The 18,968-nt window shown below is 40.3% G+C and overlaps 1 protein-coding gene across 3 annotated transcripts in view; it reads left to right on the top strand.

The window, feature by feature from the left end:
- LOC148401630 (interleukin-1 receptor accessory protein-like 1) overlaps positions 1-18,968 on the top strand; it is a 103,372-nt gene that overhangs the window by 12,912 nt on the left and 71,492 nt on the right. The window contains exons 1-3 of one of the 3 annotated variants that reach the window (XM_088369034.1): positions 5,596-5,888; positions 6,041-6,113; positions 14,641-14,736. In XM_088369034.1, coding sequence (XP_088225160.1) covers positions 14,655-14,736 — 82 coding nt within the window. In that variant the 5' untranslated portion in view covers positions 5,596-5,888; positions 6,041-6,113; positions 14,641-14,654. Of the gene's footprint in view, positions 1-1,214; positions 1,284-1,367; positions 2,074-5,595; positions 5,889-6,040; positions 6,114-14,640; positions 14,737-18,968 lie in introns of those variants that run through there. The other 2 variants (XR_015857119.1, XM_088369033.1) reach the window with 2 other exon arrangements.

Raw genomic sequence — 18,968 nt, 5'->3', positions numbered from 1 at the left:
TGACATTTTCTTTGAAGAGCAAGCAGGTTATGCTGTTGCTTTTCCTCATTAGGAAATGTAAGACTCCGCCCATCATACCCATCCTTCCACACACAGTGCGCAGAGCAAATAAATAATGGATCACAGCTTTGGCAGTCCATCCATGCTCTGTTCAAAGAGGGAAAAAATGTAGTACCTCAGCCTGCACTTACATAAATGTGCATTCCGTTTGCTTGTACTCAGTGTACTGTATGTTGTTTCCACTTGGCCAACCTTAGCATGAGAAGGAGCAAGGAATGATGTCAGTGGCAAGAAGGTGGACGTTCTGATAATTAAATGGCCTTTCGTGATGTACTGTATATTTGAAGTCATCCAGCAGCACACGCGTTTGTGGTGTAATAGGTGCTCCTGGCCACTGGCACCGTTCCCAGGTGCTTACTAGAAGATAAGGAATCTTCAATCTCTAATTTTTAAGGAGACCACAAGAGACAGCCTGGAGGTTACTTAGTCTGACTTGATAAGAGTTGGGGACTGAGGCGTCTTAATGGCTATGTTTGTTGCACGGATCTTTGCATTTTTTTTATTTAAAGAAGCTGCAACTTACTAAAAATGGTCACATATCAACATTTTGTTGTTTGTTTTGTTTAATGTATTCAACATTCTGCTTCTCAACATGCTATTTGGACAACAATTTTTTGGGGGGTGATAGATACTGGTGCACAGTGCTGATGGACACAGTTGATTTTTTTGCATGAGCAATTACAACAAACCCATGCACATTATTTGATCAATTGATACTACCATCTGTAACTGATGTGGATTTGGTGTGTCTTTTTTATGCAAACAATGTTTTGGAGCCAGGAACAAAGTGACAAAAAGCCATGGGTGGTAACTGTCAACAAGACTGCAATGTCCCCAGACTGACAGGCCAATGTAATGGTGTGCATCATGCATAATTAAAACATTGCTTGTGCACTTTCTGGCTTGTTGAATCTGCTTGTTGACTTGAAGCATTTTGTTGTGTTGTGTGTGGTGCGTGGGAAGATTTTTAGTAGCCACATTTGGGGGGGGGGGGGGGGGGGTAGATGAGAAAGATTGTACCTTAAGGATATAGACCACTTCCGAATATGTTAACATCTCTCCGCTTCTGTGTCTAACCAAATGCGCACGCTTCTTGCATGCACCAATTGATTGCTTGTTTCTTTTTCTCTTTTTTTTTGTATCACTCGTCCAAGCATCTGCCTCCCATTTACTCTGTCACTCGACCTTTCACCTTCATCCCAAGGGACAAACATTGTGGCGTGGTGAGTGTGAGTTGGTGGGTGGTGGTCATGGCATTTTGTCGCAATGTGTCTCTGTGGCAAATGTTTATATGTGTGCTGACATAGTTGGAGCATGGAGAAGGCAGAAATGAGGACGCCTTGCCACACACTCTTGGAGGAAGGACTGATGGGGAATCTAGGTCATCGCCACTGATGCATTGCAAAGCGGACTTCAAACAAACCTGGCCTTTAGCATGATGGCTCTCTGCGAGCTGTGTTACATGTCATCAGAGGCCGATTGCCATTTTCAGCTGTCAGCTGAAGTGATGAATAGAGTCAGTCATTCAGAGGACCAGTAATATGTGTGCACCATACAAAGTAATGAAAGAAAAAAATCCACTTTTTATTTACTTACATCAAAGAACGAACTTCTGAAATGACATTAGTTCTAAATAGCATAACAATCCTACACAAGCATTTTTTGATTGATTAACAAATCTTTATGTGCAAGGTAATTTTGTTGGACTTCAGTACTGTAGACATAACTTCGATCTTGCAAATCTCTTAAACCAATGATGTGATTGGCTCATTATGATCACACAACAAGAGCTTCCGTTATAATCACCTGACTGACTAGAGCTGAGTAGTGAGGACACGGTCTGTGACATTGGCGCCTGTGGAAAATCAATAACAACAACCAGTAGATTATTCGTGGTGCTGATATTTTGTTCGACATTTTTTTATCATGCTGCTCTTACGTACCTTTTAAATTCCCCATCGGGGATTAATAAAGTGGAATGGGTTGATGCGATGTTGCCCAGATGTGGCCCAATCAGTCTGATTCCATAAAAAGCATATACACAGCTACAACACATTGGAGATGAAAAAGTTGCAGGAATAAGAGTTCAGTGAGTGTTCACAACGACCGCAAAAATGTCATGTCCCATGATGACGACTACCTAAAAAGCTGATATTCAGATTTGCAAAGGCTGACACTGAGAAGTAACTTGTTCAACTTTTCCTGAAGCCTGAGGTAGCTAAGATGCGCTCTGTTTTGGCCATGAAATTACAACACAAAAGGCATAAGAAATGTATGAGCGCAAAGTCTAAATGAAGCGGTTCCCCATTAAAAAAAGAAAATCTGGCCCTGTAGTTCAGGGTAAAGAGTGTTTTGTGCTCAACCTTGCAGAATAATTTTAGAATAATGCAGTGAGCACCCAAGCTATAATTAATGCAGGCAAGACAGAAGTTGTGTTTTCAGTCAATGTGAATGGTCTCAAGCAGATGGCAATGCCAGTTTGTGCAAAGACAAAAGCCCCGTAGCTTTCATTTAATTTCAAAGAAGGGAAAATATATGTGGTAGACTATTCTTTATTTCTCTTGCAACCGATCTGTGCTTTTCACCTTTTTCAGAAGCAAAATAATGAGTGCTGACCTATGACGCATTCAACAAAAGCCAGGGCTCTCTAGGATGAGTTAGTATTTTGAACAGTCGGATATAGGCCAGGATTGTACCTTGATCACTATTTGCCATTGTACACCAACTGCCATGACGATAAAAACCCTGCAGACAATTGAACATATACAATCTGCTTTAGAGATTCATGCAATAGACATGACACAGAGAATTACTGCATGTTAGTTCTAGAAAATCAGGGTAATAATTGGACCTCATTCACTAACTGTGTATGCACAAATATGCACGTGCTTGAATTTGTGTGTACTGAGTGAACAAATTTAGAATCTCCTCAGACTATGCAGATGTCTGATGTCTCATCACTAAAATATATGTGGGAAATTTTAGGCATGTGATAATCATTATCTGACAATATTAGAACAAAACTCGCAATTATTACTTATAATATTTTTATTTACTTGTTACTTAGGTTGCCTGTCCATAGTGCCTTGTACAGTATGGCAGCATTTTGTCACTTATTGTTATCAAAATACTTGTGGACATGTATAAGAATATGACAATCATATTCTGAAAGTAACAACTATCTTTATTGCCGTGCTGTGGAGCAAAAAAATATGAAAAAGAATATATACGTGTTGCATATCCATGCAAACTAGCTCTCCGCTCTAAGAGAGATGCTGAAGCTCATTAGCTGTACTTTAAATGTAAAACAGGAGAATGTGCTTCTTAACCAAGTGTCAAAGCCAAGACCCGAGGGCCAGATCCGGCCCTCCAAATTATTTTATGTGGCCCGTGAAAGCAAATCCTATCTGTCAATTTGGATATGCTTCAATTTCCATGACTGTCACTATGCGGCTGAGTAATCACGATTTTTTTTTTTTTTTTTTTATTGTGAAAGGGGTCAAATCATCGTGGCCATAGATTTCATCAAAGATCCCTAACAGCTGGGTCACGGAATGGACCTCAAGCCATAAGAAACCAAACCACACAGAGACATACAGTTGAGCTCAGCGACAAGTGCACCTCACAGGAAAATACTCTGTGGTTGGCAGACAGCCCATGCTATAATTTGCCTTTTCACTGCGTCCGTTGGCGGTCAGGCCGTGGGCGTGCCACAGCCATTGAGCGTTGAGATGTTGCAGACAACGTGATGAGGGGATGCATGTGTGTGTGGGGGGTGGGGGTCAGAAGATGGCGCATCTTGGTCTTGCTGACAGCAGGTCAACAACATTAAGGGACTGTGTCATTGTGTCATAAACATTTTTGGATTTAGGCATGAAGATGTAGTATGTGACAAGCTTGTGGAAATGTGTCTCGGCTGGAATCAGTGCCAGACGCAAGTTGATAGTTACAGTCTGCAGCACGTGTGGAAGAAGCATGTGCTGAAATTAATTAAGGGTTCAGGGTTTTGCCCAAGGAGACTTTGACAGCAGTCAGTCAGACCTGGGATTTGAACTGCCAAGCCTTGTGTCACTAAACAAATCACAATACCAATAGAGCCACAGGGGCCCAGATGAATGTTGTCTAGATCAGGGGTGTCAAACTCTTTTTTCGCGGGACGCATTGTCGTCATAGCTTCTTTCGGAGGGCTATTATGACTGTCAACCCAAATAAATGTATGAGCATCTCATATTATATACAGTAAAAGCTACAAAACAAACTGACAAATAACTCGTTTTCAAATCAGACAAGTAAAAACTGGTCAAATATTAAAAAAAAAGATATTATTAAAAGTGAAGACAATTTGCAATGACACACGGATTTGATGCACAATTTGTCTTCGCGGACCACATAAAATGATGTGGCGGGCTGCATCTGGCCTCCGGGCCTTGAGTTTGACACCTGTGGTCTAGCTAGAAGTCAGATGAGAAGGGCATTGGTGGTGGAGAAAAGATTAAAGTGGTGGGGAATGTCAAAGGAAGGTTGGATGTGTATTGCTGGATGCATCATCAAAATGTCAAACATGATGGTAGCTAATTTTATTGGTATCGGTTGGCATTGCAAAAAAAACCTGCTATAATACAGATATAATTGCATTAATTGGTAAAAGGGCCCAAAATTTGGATTTGTCAACAACTCAGTCCAATGATCTCAATGGCCACTGCCAGGAAGTAGCCGCTGAAGTAACAAATAGATTTGTGGTTTCAAGATTTTCACTTCTGTTTTGGCCTCAATGATGGTTTGCACTCCAGTGAGAGACATTCAAATAATAAACTGTCCTTACCGGATTGCTACAACCATTGAAGTGCTGGCCTAAAACTTTTGCAGAGTGCTTTTAAATCACAGAAAATAAACATCCCAACAAATGTTGTTCCACCCTTCACTACACTGCCACCCTCAAAGTTGCATATGAACAAGCTGATTGAGTCCAGGCCATCTGTGGCCGAAAAACTCTAATAGAAAGAGAACTCAATGCTGTGTTTGTCCACTCCTTTGCTCATTAAGGATCTACTATTCATGCCAGGCCCTTTGGATGACAAAGACAGCTCACAACTGCACATTTTCACTAAGCGGAGGCTAGTTTTTTTCCCCCCCTCTTCCTCAAAAGCCTCCTTCATCCGAATTTCCTTCACAGAAACCTAAATCGATTAAGTAGGAACTTTTCTATTTTCCAGATTGGCCCACAGGGAGGACCTACTCACTTACTGTATGTCCACCATTTGAATTACAAAGGACCCCCCCCCCCCCCCCCCCCCCCCCCTACCCCTGTCAATTCATCTTCTGTAATGATTCAGGTTTTGTCTCCTGTTGGCTTCAATTGAGTAATTGGTACCTCGTAAATCCAGAGTGACAGCAATTTAACTTTTTGGGCAGAGAGAGAGAGAGAGAGAGAGAGAGAGAGAGAGAGAGAGAGAGAGGGTGAGAGAGAGAGGGTGAGAGAGGGTGAGAGAGGGTGAGAGAGGGTGAGAGAGAGAGAGAGAGAGAGAGAGAGAGAGAGAGAGAGAGAGAGAGAGAGAGAAAGAGAGAGAGAGAGAGAGAGAGAGAGAAATAGAGAGAGAGAAATATATATAGAGAGAATTAGAGAGAGAGAAAAATAGAGAGCGAGCGAGGAGAAATCCTGCCCCGCGCGTCGTCACTTCGGGACATCCGCGCCAATGTGGTCCTGAGCTTGACTTGAGCAGGCATGACGGAATGATCAACGATTGCCTCCCGCACTATCGGTGTTAGTGTGGTGTTATCCACCGAGCGAACTCACCATCGTGATTCTTTTGCTTATTGACAGACTGCAGGTGTGCACACTTTGGCAATATGTAATGTTTGAAACGACTCAGCGATTTCTGGAGAATTGCACTACTTTGAGGAGTTCTCTCATTCTATATCTCGATCCACCCCCCCCACCCCCCTCTCCTCCTTCTCTCCCCTACGGCGCTCTATTCTGCAGGCCAGGGAACAGATTCCCCGCAATGTCTGTGAACTGACAGCGTAAAGATCGGAACCATTTGGAAACTGTGAAGGTAAGGTTAACATTTTCATTCTAAATGATATCCTCCCAAAAATTTAGTTGAGTGGTTTTGTTTGACTGACCCTATTTATCGGCCATTGCCGGTGCGTTTAATTATATTAAAGTCCCCCGTTACGCATCAGATCCAGTGGTTGCTTTTCTAATATACAATTCATGACTGCAGTATATAGCCAGATGCTCCTTTCCTTTTTCCAAACGTCAGTGAATGAACAGTGCCGCTGTCTCTTGGCGTAAATATCGGGTGGGCAGCTCACGCTGACGCGAATTGTTCATGACGTTGGCATTTGTTTGGACATCTCCCGGTGCGTCACGACTGCAGCCAGTGATGTGCACTTGCCCACAGACTCCGCACGCAAGCGAGGCGACAACAACCACGTATGGACACTCCGCGTTATGTGTGCGGAGTGTACCCCTCCTCTTCCCTTCTGATGTCTGTTTGGAAAAATGACAAGTGGTTTAAGATTGTAAACATGGATGTGCTGGTATATCTGTGTTAGAGGTATGTCGTGATGGTGTGCATGTACAGTGTGATGTGAGATTCAAGTATCGTAGAGTATGAATAAACAAATCAGAGCATCCCCTTCTTCACCTGTGGGATCTGAAGCACTAAAAACAGTCCATCATCACTAACCTCCCAAGAGGGAATGGGAAAAACGTGGAGATCCGAGCGGCTGCACGCCATATTTCTACGGAATAGTTGGAACGACCCGATTGTTAACACAGGCGCAGGCAGAAGCTACATATTGAGCTGAGTCGAGTGCTCTTACTCAGAAATTGATTTAGATGAAGATAATGTCCCCCGGCATGGACACTTTATGACAATCATATTTATTACCTTGTGGTTCCCTGAGTGATCCCTGAAGACAAACTTATTATCATATGTCACAAAAGACATGACCACTCGCTTAGTTTATACCCTCATTGACATATATTGATGAGCACACACTGTGATTATTTGTCAAGAGCTCCTTCCACCATTTACAACCTTCCATGGTGTGTGTAACAAACTGTCTCAAGATGATTATCCTCCTCTTCAATAAAGGGGATTTATTCTTTTTTCCTCTCTTGGTTACCTGCTTTTGTGGTACTGAAAGGAACAGTTGAAATCATGTCAAGCACTGTGGCATGTCTCGCTGAGACTTACGTATCCAAAGACATCGAAAGCTTTTCCGTGGTTCTGTTGATAGTTTTAATTTTCAAGGAGCTCCTGAAGTTCTTGTTGCCCGTGGTTTTGCATTGAAGAGTTATTGAAAGGGTTTTGAATGAAAGGGTTCATAAAATGGGAGGAGATACACAAGTGCTGTCTCGCCCGGCAATACAGCCCTTTGTAAGAAACGATTACGGCAATTGATACAATTGATGAGTTGTTTTTTTTTTTGTGTGAGGAACACTAAAGAGGACTTTAAGAAGGTGTACCACCATCCTGGCCATAAAATTACATTAATGACTCTGAAGGAAATGAAAAATGCAGAAATGATCCAGCTTGTGTGTAACCATAACAAACGCTGTATGGTACCATATTTCCCGCACCATAAGGCACTTGAGGTTAAAAATCGCAGACTCAATTGCGGTGGCTTTTCTGTACTTAATCCACACATGGGGTGCATGCATGCCATGATTTACAGTAAATTAAAAAAAAAAAACATTACGGGAGCAAGACAGTGACTTCGGTTGGACTTTATTCTACTATTTAACTATGTACGCTACTGCATTCACATTATTGTTGATCGATATTCATAAGCAAATTCATCGAAGTCCTCATTTTCTGTATCTGAATTAAAAAGTTAGGCGAGTTCACCACTAAACATGACAAGTTCCCTCTCGTCATTGTCACTTTGCTCTTCGGCAATGATCCCAGCTTTCCAGAAAGCTTGAATAGTGCCTCATAAGCATGTCTCTGCCAATTCAGAGGGTCCTAAATTGCTGTTTGCTTTGCAAGAATCGATAGTATTTATTAATCAATGGCGGCGGGGGAACGTACTATACGTATTACGTACAGTCCTCTGAATGGTTTACCGGCCTGATAAATGTAAACGTAATGGGGGCCGGAGGTGGAATCGAACCTGTAACCTCTGAAGTGGGCATGCCAACACGTCCCTGTGCCAGACAACTACATTTACACATCTTGGAATTCAGTCCACACAAAAGGTGCACCTTTGGTTTTTGAGAAGATTAAAGGCTTTTAAGTGCATCGTATGGTGTGTGGGAAAATACCGTGCTTCAATACCTGTGAAATGTGAACATTAGAAGCATTGTACAGCATGCAGCCCCCAGTTAAATCTTGTGAAAATCCAATCTCTGAGAAGATAGAATCTTCCTCCCCTCCACACGTACACCTCGTGTTCCATCGTAAATCACAATCACTCGGCATTGATCTAACTCGGAGCTATTTATTTTTGTTGCCCCTGTCATGTCATGAATTGACGAGTATGGCAGCTCTCATAGATAACGAATATGTCTGGACAGAAAAAGAAGCAGTACGCCATCTAAAGATGTTTTAATCTTTCTCTTCTACATGTATGACAGAAACAATTTTTAATCTAAACAGCAGACACATAAAGCAGGGTCAAGTGCACCCAAAGTTTAAGCTCTGTTTTACTATTTTTCACAGTTGGAAATAAATAGTTTGGTAGTAGACGATTGCAAACGATTGTGATGGTCATTTAGAACAAGGAGAAAATTCCCATGTAAGAATCTCTGTTGAAATTATCTTAAAAAGGTGGGGTCTATTACCTCACTAGGCAATTGTGTTACATCGCCAGAGGAAGCTGAAGTTTGTGGTCAAAGCCTTTTCTCACTCATATGCGAACCTTTGTGTGACAACTAAGAGGAAAGAATTACCAGTGTAGTTTATTTCCAGGCCTTCAGACGTGAACACCATATTTCAGAGTGAGCTTCCGAGGACCACTGAGCCTTGAAAGATGAACTTAATTTGCCATGGATGCCTGAAAGGCATCCATGTCGGCTGGAAATGGCATGCCAGGGGAAGCAAAATGAGCAATTTTCCTCTCTCATTTCCCCCTCCTCTGTTTGGAGTCCCTCTACTTAGTCATGCATACAAACGTTGTTGTCATACTCCGTCAGGGCTGTGCTGACTGATCAAAGTATCGATACCAAATGGCTAGTATTGATCATTTATTTTTCTGATTTCAGTTGTTATTTACTTTGATGGACATTTTAAGCTTGCTGTTTTTTGTGGCACACCATAAAATATACTGTCTGAGTGAGAATAGCTTGATGATAACTGTAAGTAAACTACCTGCGAGCAGTGTGCAATTTTTCCTTGTGTTCTGTCTGATTGGGAGTACAAGGCCAGCGGAAAGGAAACCAAAATAAAGGTAAACAAGGTTGCATTGATTAGCTAATTTGATGAAAAATCAAAAAATGCTAGGAGAAGGTGTCTAGACTAAAGTAATTTAAGAGATGCAGAGACTAAGAATTACTACTACTTTGTACATTCCAATGAATTTAAGAAGTCAAAAACATGTTATTTAATAGGACAAGAAATTTAAAATAGCATAAATATTTTTTAACCTGAAAGTACTTGATATCAGTATCAGTATTGCCATAAATAACATCTAGAAACATGGTAAGCAGCTCTGTTGTTCTTGATTTGGTGTCTGAATTAGCTTAGTGGTGCCTTTCTTTGTCAGAAAACAGTTGCAGCAGAGTTGGCTCGCTACAGGGTTCTTCATTTACAGACCACTTTACCAGAACAGCCCAGGGGCACACCCCTCCTTTGCCCCCCAATATTCGATTCCAGCTGTTGAGCAAGGAGATGCAGATTGTCCATTAGCATGTTGGAAGCTTATTTGCATTGTACTGTTAAACTCTCGGCAGTAACTAACACATCTCCTCTTAGCAGCTAAGCATATTGGTTGTTGCAGTGCTGTTTGGTTATGAAACTCTAGATGCAAATTTTTTCGTCATTGCGTCTGCATGTATTTTTAACACCCGACTGACTAAAAAAGCGAAATGCTTCTTGCGAATGCATTTTATACCACTGAGAGACAGTTTTTCAATTCATAAGGAGGATGCGTTTATCGGACGGGCACCACAAATTAGTCGCATCTCGTATATTTTTCTACTGTTGCCATTGTCTCTTTATTGTTGTCCTCTTGTGAATTGCATATTTTAAGCGTTATCCCTCACAAAGAAGACATAAGGAATACAACCCCCTCGACCTTAGCATAACTCCATGCAGAAGTACATCAGCAACAAAAAAAAAAAGATCAATACATTTACCGGTCGCACATTGATTTGATTTGCAAGTAGTTAATACAGATTGCTTTGTTTGTTTGCTTATATATTTTGTCGAGTACAAGAATAAAACCAATTGCCAGCTACAAATTCCATATGGGTTGCTGACAAAATTTGCCAAGGGTTACATTTTGTTTAAAAGCTTTCAGTGAGTTTTAAATCCCACTTGATTGTGAACAAACAAGCCTTTCTTGACCCAAAACGAGTGATTTTATTTACATATAACCCATAAAGTATAACCTATATAGTCTTGGGGAATCTGTGCTTCCCAGAATCTTGTTGGATAGGGTAGGTACATACCTTTATCCCCATAGGTGCTATGAGGCTGGCTGTCATGGTTGCATTTTATTCTTCCTACCCCATTCGATCCCTCGATTTATCTTTCCTTCACCTTTCATCTTCTCCCTGAAGCGATGCCCGTAGAATTTCCCTCAACCCTCCAAGACCCCAGAGAGAGAGAGAGAGAGAGAGAGAGATGGGAAAAGGGAGAGGGAGAGAGAGAGATTTTCAAATCATTGCCTTCTGTTTTCATTGAAATTTTATCCAACGAACATCCTAATTTCTATGGAAATGTGGTCAGTCCTATCAGCTTCTGGATGTCGACTTTTGGAATCACCTTGCTAAAATCAGCTCTCAGTTCACACTTGGCACTCAGATCAGTGTTTACACTTGATGACGTCAATGGAAAAACAAAAGTCGGATGAGTGACAATGTGTTCGTGTCAAGGACGTCTGCGGTCTGTCCACATAGATGGCTGGTACTCCATGGGCATTAAACATTTGAAAGCATCAGTCACAACCATTCAGTTTTGAACGCAGAGAGAAGGAGAGACAGAATGTAAAGACTGAGCCATAAACTCCTCTTCTCAATAACCGCCTGGGGAGTGCTTTTAAAACCTCTGTTGCCGATTACGAAATTGTTTGTGTGGGTGTGTGAGAGGCGCTCCTTGGGGTTAACTGTGAGAGTCAACAGGGCACCATTGCGCTTCCTCAGCCCTCCTCAACAATAATTGACTTTTGGATGAGCGAGGTGAAAAATACTGTTGGTGAGAGGTGAAAGGAGGAGATTGAGTGGATGAAAACAATTTCACAATGAGATTAAGGTTACAGCAGATGACTGTTATGGAGTTTTTCTTTAAAAATGCAATTTAATTGAAATCCAGGAGGGGCTTATTTCTGGATAAGAATAAAATGTGCTATTATATTGTTGATTTTACTGGCTAAGTTTAAAATGTGCTATCATATTGTTGATTTTGTTCAAAAATTGTAATCATGTGTAAACAAAAATTAAGGACGGTACTTTGTTTCAGTGGAGGTGTCTGACTTTGATTGTTTATTGTTATTTATTCAATTCATTACGCTTTTTATAAAAATAAAAGAAAATCCCAGTTTATGCATAACGAGTATGCTCATTGCTCAGCACTAGCCTCCTAGCATACACTGCAGATTGGAATTGTCATTTCTCCCGCTTCAAATTAAACTAAATTTCATATAGTTAGAGTCATAATTGGTTTGTGTCATTTTCCCACTGCTACTTAACAAAGGTTTTATTGCCACTCCCACATTATGAAGTGCTGTATTAGCTTGGACAAAGGAACCAGGATGAGCCGAAAAAATGATTAACGTCTACCATAATCATGCCAAAATTAATCTACAATATTTCCTACAACAGTGTCTAAATATACACACACGCTTGGCTTCCTCTATGTCTGCTCCTCAACTCCCCCAACTAGTCACAAGTAAAAATCGGTCGTTTGCTTTTAAGGCCTTCCAGAAAATCAAAAATGACTTCTGAACAACACAAATGCAATATTTTGAGTACAAAAATATTCAGTGATTTTTTTGCATACCACCAGAGGGGCCCCCCATGTACAGTGAGTGGTATGCCTTCCACACTTTGAGAAGGGTATTTTTTCTCTTAAAAAAGGTGAAGAATTTATATTCAATTAGATTTGCATCTTTAATGTTCCCTGTATAAACCGGCCGACTGTCTAAACGCAGAACATCCACTGTGCGTGGGGTTTCATCTTCCAGGGGAAGCCAGATTTTTGGATCAGGCAGGGCATTTAAAGTACCACATTAGCTAGACGAATGAAAGAGGGAATGATTGCCATGATGATTGTGCTCAACACCTCACACCAATTAGAGGGATGTGCTGCCTGACATTTGCAGAGCAAAGACAGAAATGACAATGCATGTCATCCAAAAGACACCACAAGTCGGGAGCAAGCGAAAGGAAAAAAAAGGCAAAACAAAAGGAGGCTCGTGTGTCACCGGAAGGTGGATGTTGTTGAAATCAAACTTTTTGACACAAAACTCATTACATAGGAGTCCTTGTCTCCAGTCTGTTAACGCTGATGATCATTTATTCATTGTTAATGCGCTATACATTTATTGGATGAAAAAGATTAATGAGTAAAATGACCAAAATGATGGGTCCACAACGTTCTTCATAGTGACAACTACTTCATGACTATACATTATTACGTATGGCTAACAATTTAATACGCACTTCTGAAATAACAAATTTGTTCAAAATATCTTTAATAATGTTATTATTGTATATTATTATTATTAATTAATTATATTCATTTACATAAAGACACTGATCATGTTAATGATATTTCACAACAATTAGGAAACAAGATAAATATTAATATGCAACCCCCTTCCCATAAATCTATACCACTGTTCACATTTCAGACCTCTCAAAAACTCCTACCCATAGGCACCATGTTGGTCAGCCCTGATGTACAGGGAGTGTCACTGTTGTACGAACAGTAGTCGTGTGATTGGGCTAGTATTTTTTTTTATTGATATATAAATTATATATAAATTTCAAACATATCTAAAACATGAAAAATAGGGAAAAAATAAATAAAACAATTAACAATTTAAAGTGCCATATCTAAGTCCGTGAAACAAATTTTTTTTTTGTTGTAATTTATAAAAAGATGGAATGTCACTCAAGGGTGATGCAGGTTGCCTCAATAAGAGGATGTAGGTTATAAAGAAAAACGTGTGGACATATTGAAAAGTGAGCCTTGCTCTCACTAATTTCTCAATTTTGAATTAATTAAACCCAATGAATTAAACCCTCAAGTTAACTCATCGAACACATTTCTTGTGCAGGCCTTGCTTTTGAAATGTGATGTAGTGACCAGTTTGTAGTCCAATTTTTGACGTCAAGACTCCCAAGCAGATCCTAACGGTTCTTTCAAGCTGCAGTGCAGTAGATTAATTATAAGTATTCACGACTGCAATCAGTGTGAAATTCTCTCAGAACATCTTGAGTTTATTAATGCAGAGACGCTCACAAAGGAGATCATGCTGTGTGAGTGTGTGCAGTCTTGCCGGAGCTCAGGCAGGCTTTTCCCTCCGGCTGTCATAGTCCTCTTGCACAGCTTACACTGGCCTGCTCTCCTGGCACTCTCCTCCTCTCTGGGCTCTGCATGCTCCACATCTGACAGTTTGAGTCTCTTTCAATGCCGTATCATCATGCACTGTATACAGTAACATGGCTGTCTTTGTGCCGTAGACATCGTCAGCTTCTGCCTTAACTAAAGAAAGAAATTGTATTGCAAAAGCATGTTTGGTCTGTTGTGCATGCCGATGGGATGCCATGCAGTACTTTTGATTAACTTATTCCTTCTGTCTTCAGTTCAAAGAGCAAGACTATAAATGTTGTTCTAATGATGCAGATTTGCACCAAACCCAAAACCTATTAAAAAGATACGAATTTGGATTGGTGCCGTGTTGCTTTTGTGAAGGTTGGGTTAGTTGCAGTTCGCAAGAGCATGACGACAAAAGGCCTTTTGAAAAGGGAGAGCACAGCTATGTCACCATCTTTGGCTGCTGGCCAGTTTCGCATGCCTCCAAAGGTCTCAGGGGCTATTGTGGCTTTTCAGAGTTCTTCTTAAAGGCTTTCTAATGCAGCTTTGTGGAAATGTTGTGAAGCATCTTTGTCATTTGTCCGAAATAAGAACTGGAGCTCCCTCATAGCGCAAAAAGAACTGCAAGTGGTTGAGCATTTTTTCTTTCTGTCCCCAAAAGCAGAATTTCCTGCTCAAATATTCTAAACGGTTCAATTTATGACTTGCCTGCTGTCTATTTTCTGCGTCTACCCCATTCACTGAAATTTTCTATACAATTGTTGTCTTCCTGTCTTTATGTATGGGGTAGCCAGTAATCATGGCTGGTACCAATGGCACTTTACCAAGAATATACAACATAATAACTGTTGCTCTCACACTCCTTTAGGACCGGGGAAAAAAATGAAAGCATCCATACCTTTTCTGGTCCTACTTCATGCAATTGTGGTCCATTGCCTGAGAGTGATGTCTAAGAGAGGCTCGGGTAAGTTTATTCTTTTTTTGTATTTATAAAACACAAACTGCAAAATACACTGACCAACAGACAAGACACATCCTAATTACTTATTGATCTATCGGGGTTGAGCGAGACCAGAGCTGAAATTTCCTTCTACACATTCTTTGTCATGGCTAGGTACAGGTTTTGTCCAAACCCAAAAGCAGAAAAACCCATGTTCATGAACAAATTACATAGTACATACATTGCCAAGCATCTATATTGACATCAACTCTGTTTGTCTGGAATTGCAAATATTGCACGAGCAAAAAGGATTAGTTTTAACTCATTGAAACTGCTTTGTGGGACACTCATTTCAAAAGCGTTTGTTTTGTCATATAACCTTTTTGTAAGGGCATATCTGCATCTGACAGCTCTCATGAGATGACGTTCTTATCCATGCATTTACAATATAGATGCACTGTTAATGCTACAGTTAATGTTAGGGCCCCTTCTACGTACGTCTCTTCAAGCAGAATTTGCTCAGATTTATTTTTGGGGATGCTTAAAGTAGAAATCAATCCTAAGGTTTTTTATTTTGTTTAAAGAATACACTCTACATACATGTAAACCTGGTATGTAAGCAACATGCTACTAATACCTGTGTTGATATGGAATGCCATGTTTTGAATGTATTTTTTCAGAATAAATACTTAAAATACTTTAAAAGTAAATATGGCAATTTTAAATTAGACTCGTAATTTCGACTTTCCCGCAAGACTTTTAAACAGGAGCAGCTTGGATATTTTAAGAGAGACCGCCGTACTTTCACCAACACGAACGTCTTTATATTGTATCTTATTTCTTTAATAAAAAACATTTTGTTAAAGACCATGCGGTGAGTAGCAAGTGACTATGGGCGAAATAATGTGTCGTGGGCATACAGTGAGACAGTGAGGAAACTGGCACATCTTCATTTTCCTCCCAGCGCAAGTTCACATTCCGACACATGGTAAACTAGCATGTTTGGGAATTTGGGAGACGCGCTATTCCTTGCCGGGTGTTCAGGCAGACTGAGTGTGAAACTGCATACTGCACTACTTGTACATGTGGTGGGGTGTCCACCTTGCAGTGGCCAACTTTACATAATTTACATGTGAAGATCTTCCGCAATGTGGACAGTGCACCCTATCTGCACTCCATTTAAAGGTGAGATTGGCCCGGAATCAAATCAGCACTGTTAACTCCAACAATGGTCCAAATGCCCCTTTCTAACTGCACTGTCTATGAAAATACCAAGAGAAAGAAAACTCCAACTATGCGCACAGTTGGACGGCTCTTTGCATTAGACTAAAATATGGCCCCCAGTAAGTTACTGTATCTGAAATTTGATAGTCGTGATAGTATTAAATACCATAATGTTGAATAGTAAATTGTGCTCCGCCTAATCTTTCACTGAAATATAATTTAATTTTAAATGTAATTATGATTCTTCCCCTCCCCATCTCTGATTGTAAAATTGTTAAACAGGAAATCCTAAAAGAGGTTGAAAATGAGAAAATTGAGTGTTCATAATTGTCTCCCATGAATTTCTTAATCAAATGTACAGTCAAAGTTGGAGGTGGTAAACCTCATACAATTACACTATGAGATTAACTCCCTCCAGGATACACGGTTCACCCTCTCAGAAACACTTTAGAGCTCTATACCGCAGGATGTGTGTGTGTGAATAGCACATTCATGGTTTTGTGATATAGAATGCACACATATACATAACCATGTTCAACACATAATAATGGCAGGATCAAGTCAAAGTAAAAAGTTTTGCTGAGCTTTGTTCTTGCCTGTAACACATATTTTCCCACTTTACATCATCAACTTACTTTACACATTTGTGCAAGAGGAAGAATCAAGGACATCCTCATAGTCAATTAAATTTACTGTCTTCACACCTATCGTAACGTCTAACTCAGGGAGGACATCCACATTAATAAGTCTGTTAAAGGATAGAATCTACCCTTTGCAGAATAAGGGCCTCTCTTAATTGTACGAGACAGTGACTCACGACGAGGGACGTCAGTGTGCAGTGCAAATTTAATCACCAGAAGCTACTTGAGATTGTAATTTATTTTCAAAAAAATTAAACATGGACGAAATCTGTTACTTTGAGGCTGTTATTGATAGAGAAATATAAGCAAAACAAACAAAAACATAGACGCGAACAATGAAAACATTTTATTTTTCAAACCAAAAACTAACTAGACGCTACATGCATTTGGACATTTGAAATTGCCAAAGTTGTTATTTTACATCAGGCTGCACAAACAGTTTAGTCATAGGCAGTTATAGGCATATGATTTTAAGTTGCTCAGCTCCTTGTTCGCCATTTCAGACCAATGCAGAATTGTCCATGCAGTATCTATTGCACCACTGTCATTTCCAAATGCTTTTATAGCCAATGTACTGTATATAAGACTCTTATCATTCACATTACATGGGGCCACATTCACCTATACACATGCACATGATGGGGAAATAGTAAGGGAGAGGGGTTTGATATATGATTTCAAATAAACACTTTTCATCTCTTCCACTGTATATGACAAACTGTGGCAGTTTTGCGGGTCTACCGAGCTGTGAATTGCTTTTATAGCGTCAATGGCCTTCTGAAATGATTAGCTTCCATGAATGCATAAATAAAAGATGCAGAGTGCTTTTCTAGGGTGAATGATTTTTTTCGCTGAAAAGACAACAGGACTGCAAGATTTTAGAGAACATAAGTAGGGAGGGACTGTCACCACAGTGAATGCTGGTAAAGATTTCCAGAGTAACACTGTTGATTTTTATTATGACAGTGCGGAGGTGGCAGCATCCACTGAGGATCTATTATCATTACCTGCTCACTGAGAGTCATTACAGATGTGGGTGGGCGGCACAGCTCTAGATCTCACCAGGATTCAGGCAACACTGCACACAGAAAGCTCATGGTTCCATTTGGTGTATTTGCACCTTTTTCTGCAAATGTGTAGTGAAAATGTGTCGCGCGCCAATGCCAATCAAAAAAGAACAACACAAAAAAAAAAAATTCCCTATCTGTATTTATTTGTTATAAAAGATTAAAAAGAGTAACACAAATGTGAATTTAACAAAAATATTATTGAAACCCCATTGTAATACTTTTCAATCGTTGGTTATTGTGCTGTATTGAATTGAAAAGGTGGCCTGATGAGACTACTTAATGAGCATGCCACCCTCAGTGCTTTTAGAATGTGTTATACCAGAATCAAAAGGGCCCCTTTTGGTGTTCACTGTGCTTTTTGAGGCTCTCAGTCACATTTAGGCAACAATTCTTTAAAAGCACACAAGGACCGCTCAGGATAATGGCTCTGTTTGCATCTTTCATTACCTCTAATATGCAAATGATGGATTAGCTTTGAAAGAAAACCGTTGGCATGGAGACTAATATCTACCAGGAAGTTATACTGACCCTTCATACCAACCCTTTTCAAGTCAGACAACTGCTATGCTAGCCGGGACATACAAATGAAGTGTAATGAGCTCCTAAATCGTAGATGATGCGTCACCCTCAATGGTGGCTGCTTTGACAGCCTTTAGACGTCAAACAAAATTCTAACACTACACCGCTATAAATGAAGCTGTCAGATATCCATTTCCATTGTGCCCATGGAAGTAATTATTGTATCTCGAATCTTTACCAAGAAGAGGGTAGTGCCATTGAACTGTGGTACTGGTACGAAAGCTCTAATTCTCTGTCAACATCTTTAATTGGTTGAATTAAGTGACCCATTTTCTGGATGCGAGCTGCATTTGCAGTTGAATATACTTTAAAGTATTTAACCCTTTCCGCGGTACTTTAGGCTCATCGACCCAACAGTGTCTAGTGCAGGATCCAGAGACGCTGTCATAATCGCCTCTGATCCATCTGTAATGTTTGTGGGATAGTAGAAATAAAAAATGGTGTAGTATTGTCAACTGTTTGGATTAGATTTAGAAGACATCATTTTGGTTTGGAATACAAGTACAAGTGTTGTGTACATATCCAAATTACTTTCTTGACAGAATTGTCTATTCTGTAAGGATTGTTGAGGCCCGCCTTTTGGAGCCCTTCATGGATGCAGTTGCCCATGCAAGTCAAACCACTGACTGCCTATCCAATTGCAAAAATGGGGAAATGACTTGTGTATGTGTGTCAGGACCTCTTTCAGGCCTACCGAATGAACTCAATGTGGGACTGTGCAGCCTGTGTAATTGTGTTGACA

Source organism: Syngnathus floridae, chromosome 2 (assembly GCF_059516105.1).
Source record: "Syngnathus floridae isolate MCC-2025c chromosome 2, RoL_Sflo_1.0, whole genome shotgun sequence".
Classification (NCBI taxonomy): Eukaryota; Metazoa; Chordata; class Actinopteri; order Syngnathiformes; family Syngnathidae; genus Syngnathus; species Syngnathus floridae.
Note: the sequence above shows the minus strand (reverse complement) of the source record. Positions and strands in the feature narration are given on the sequence as shown.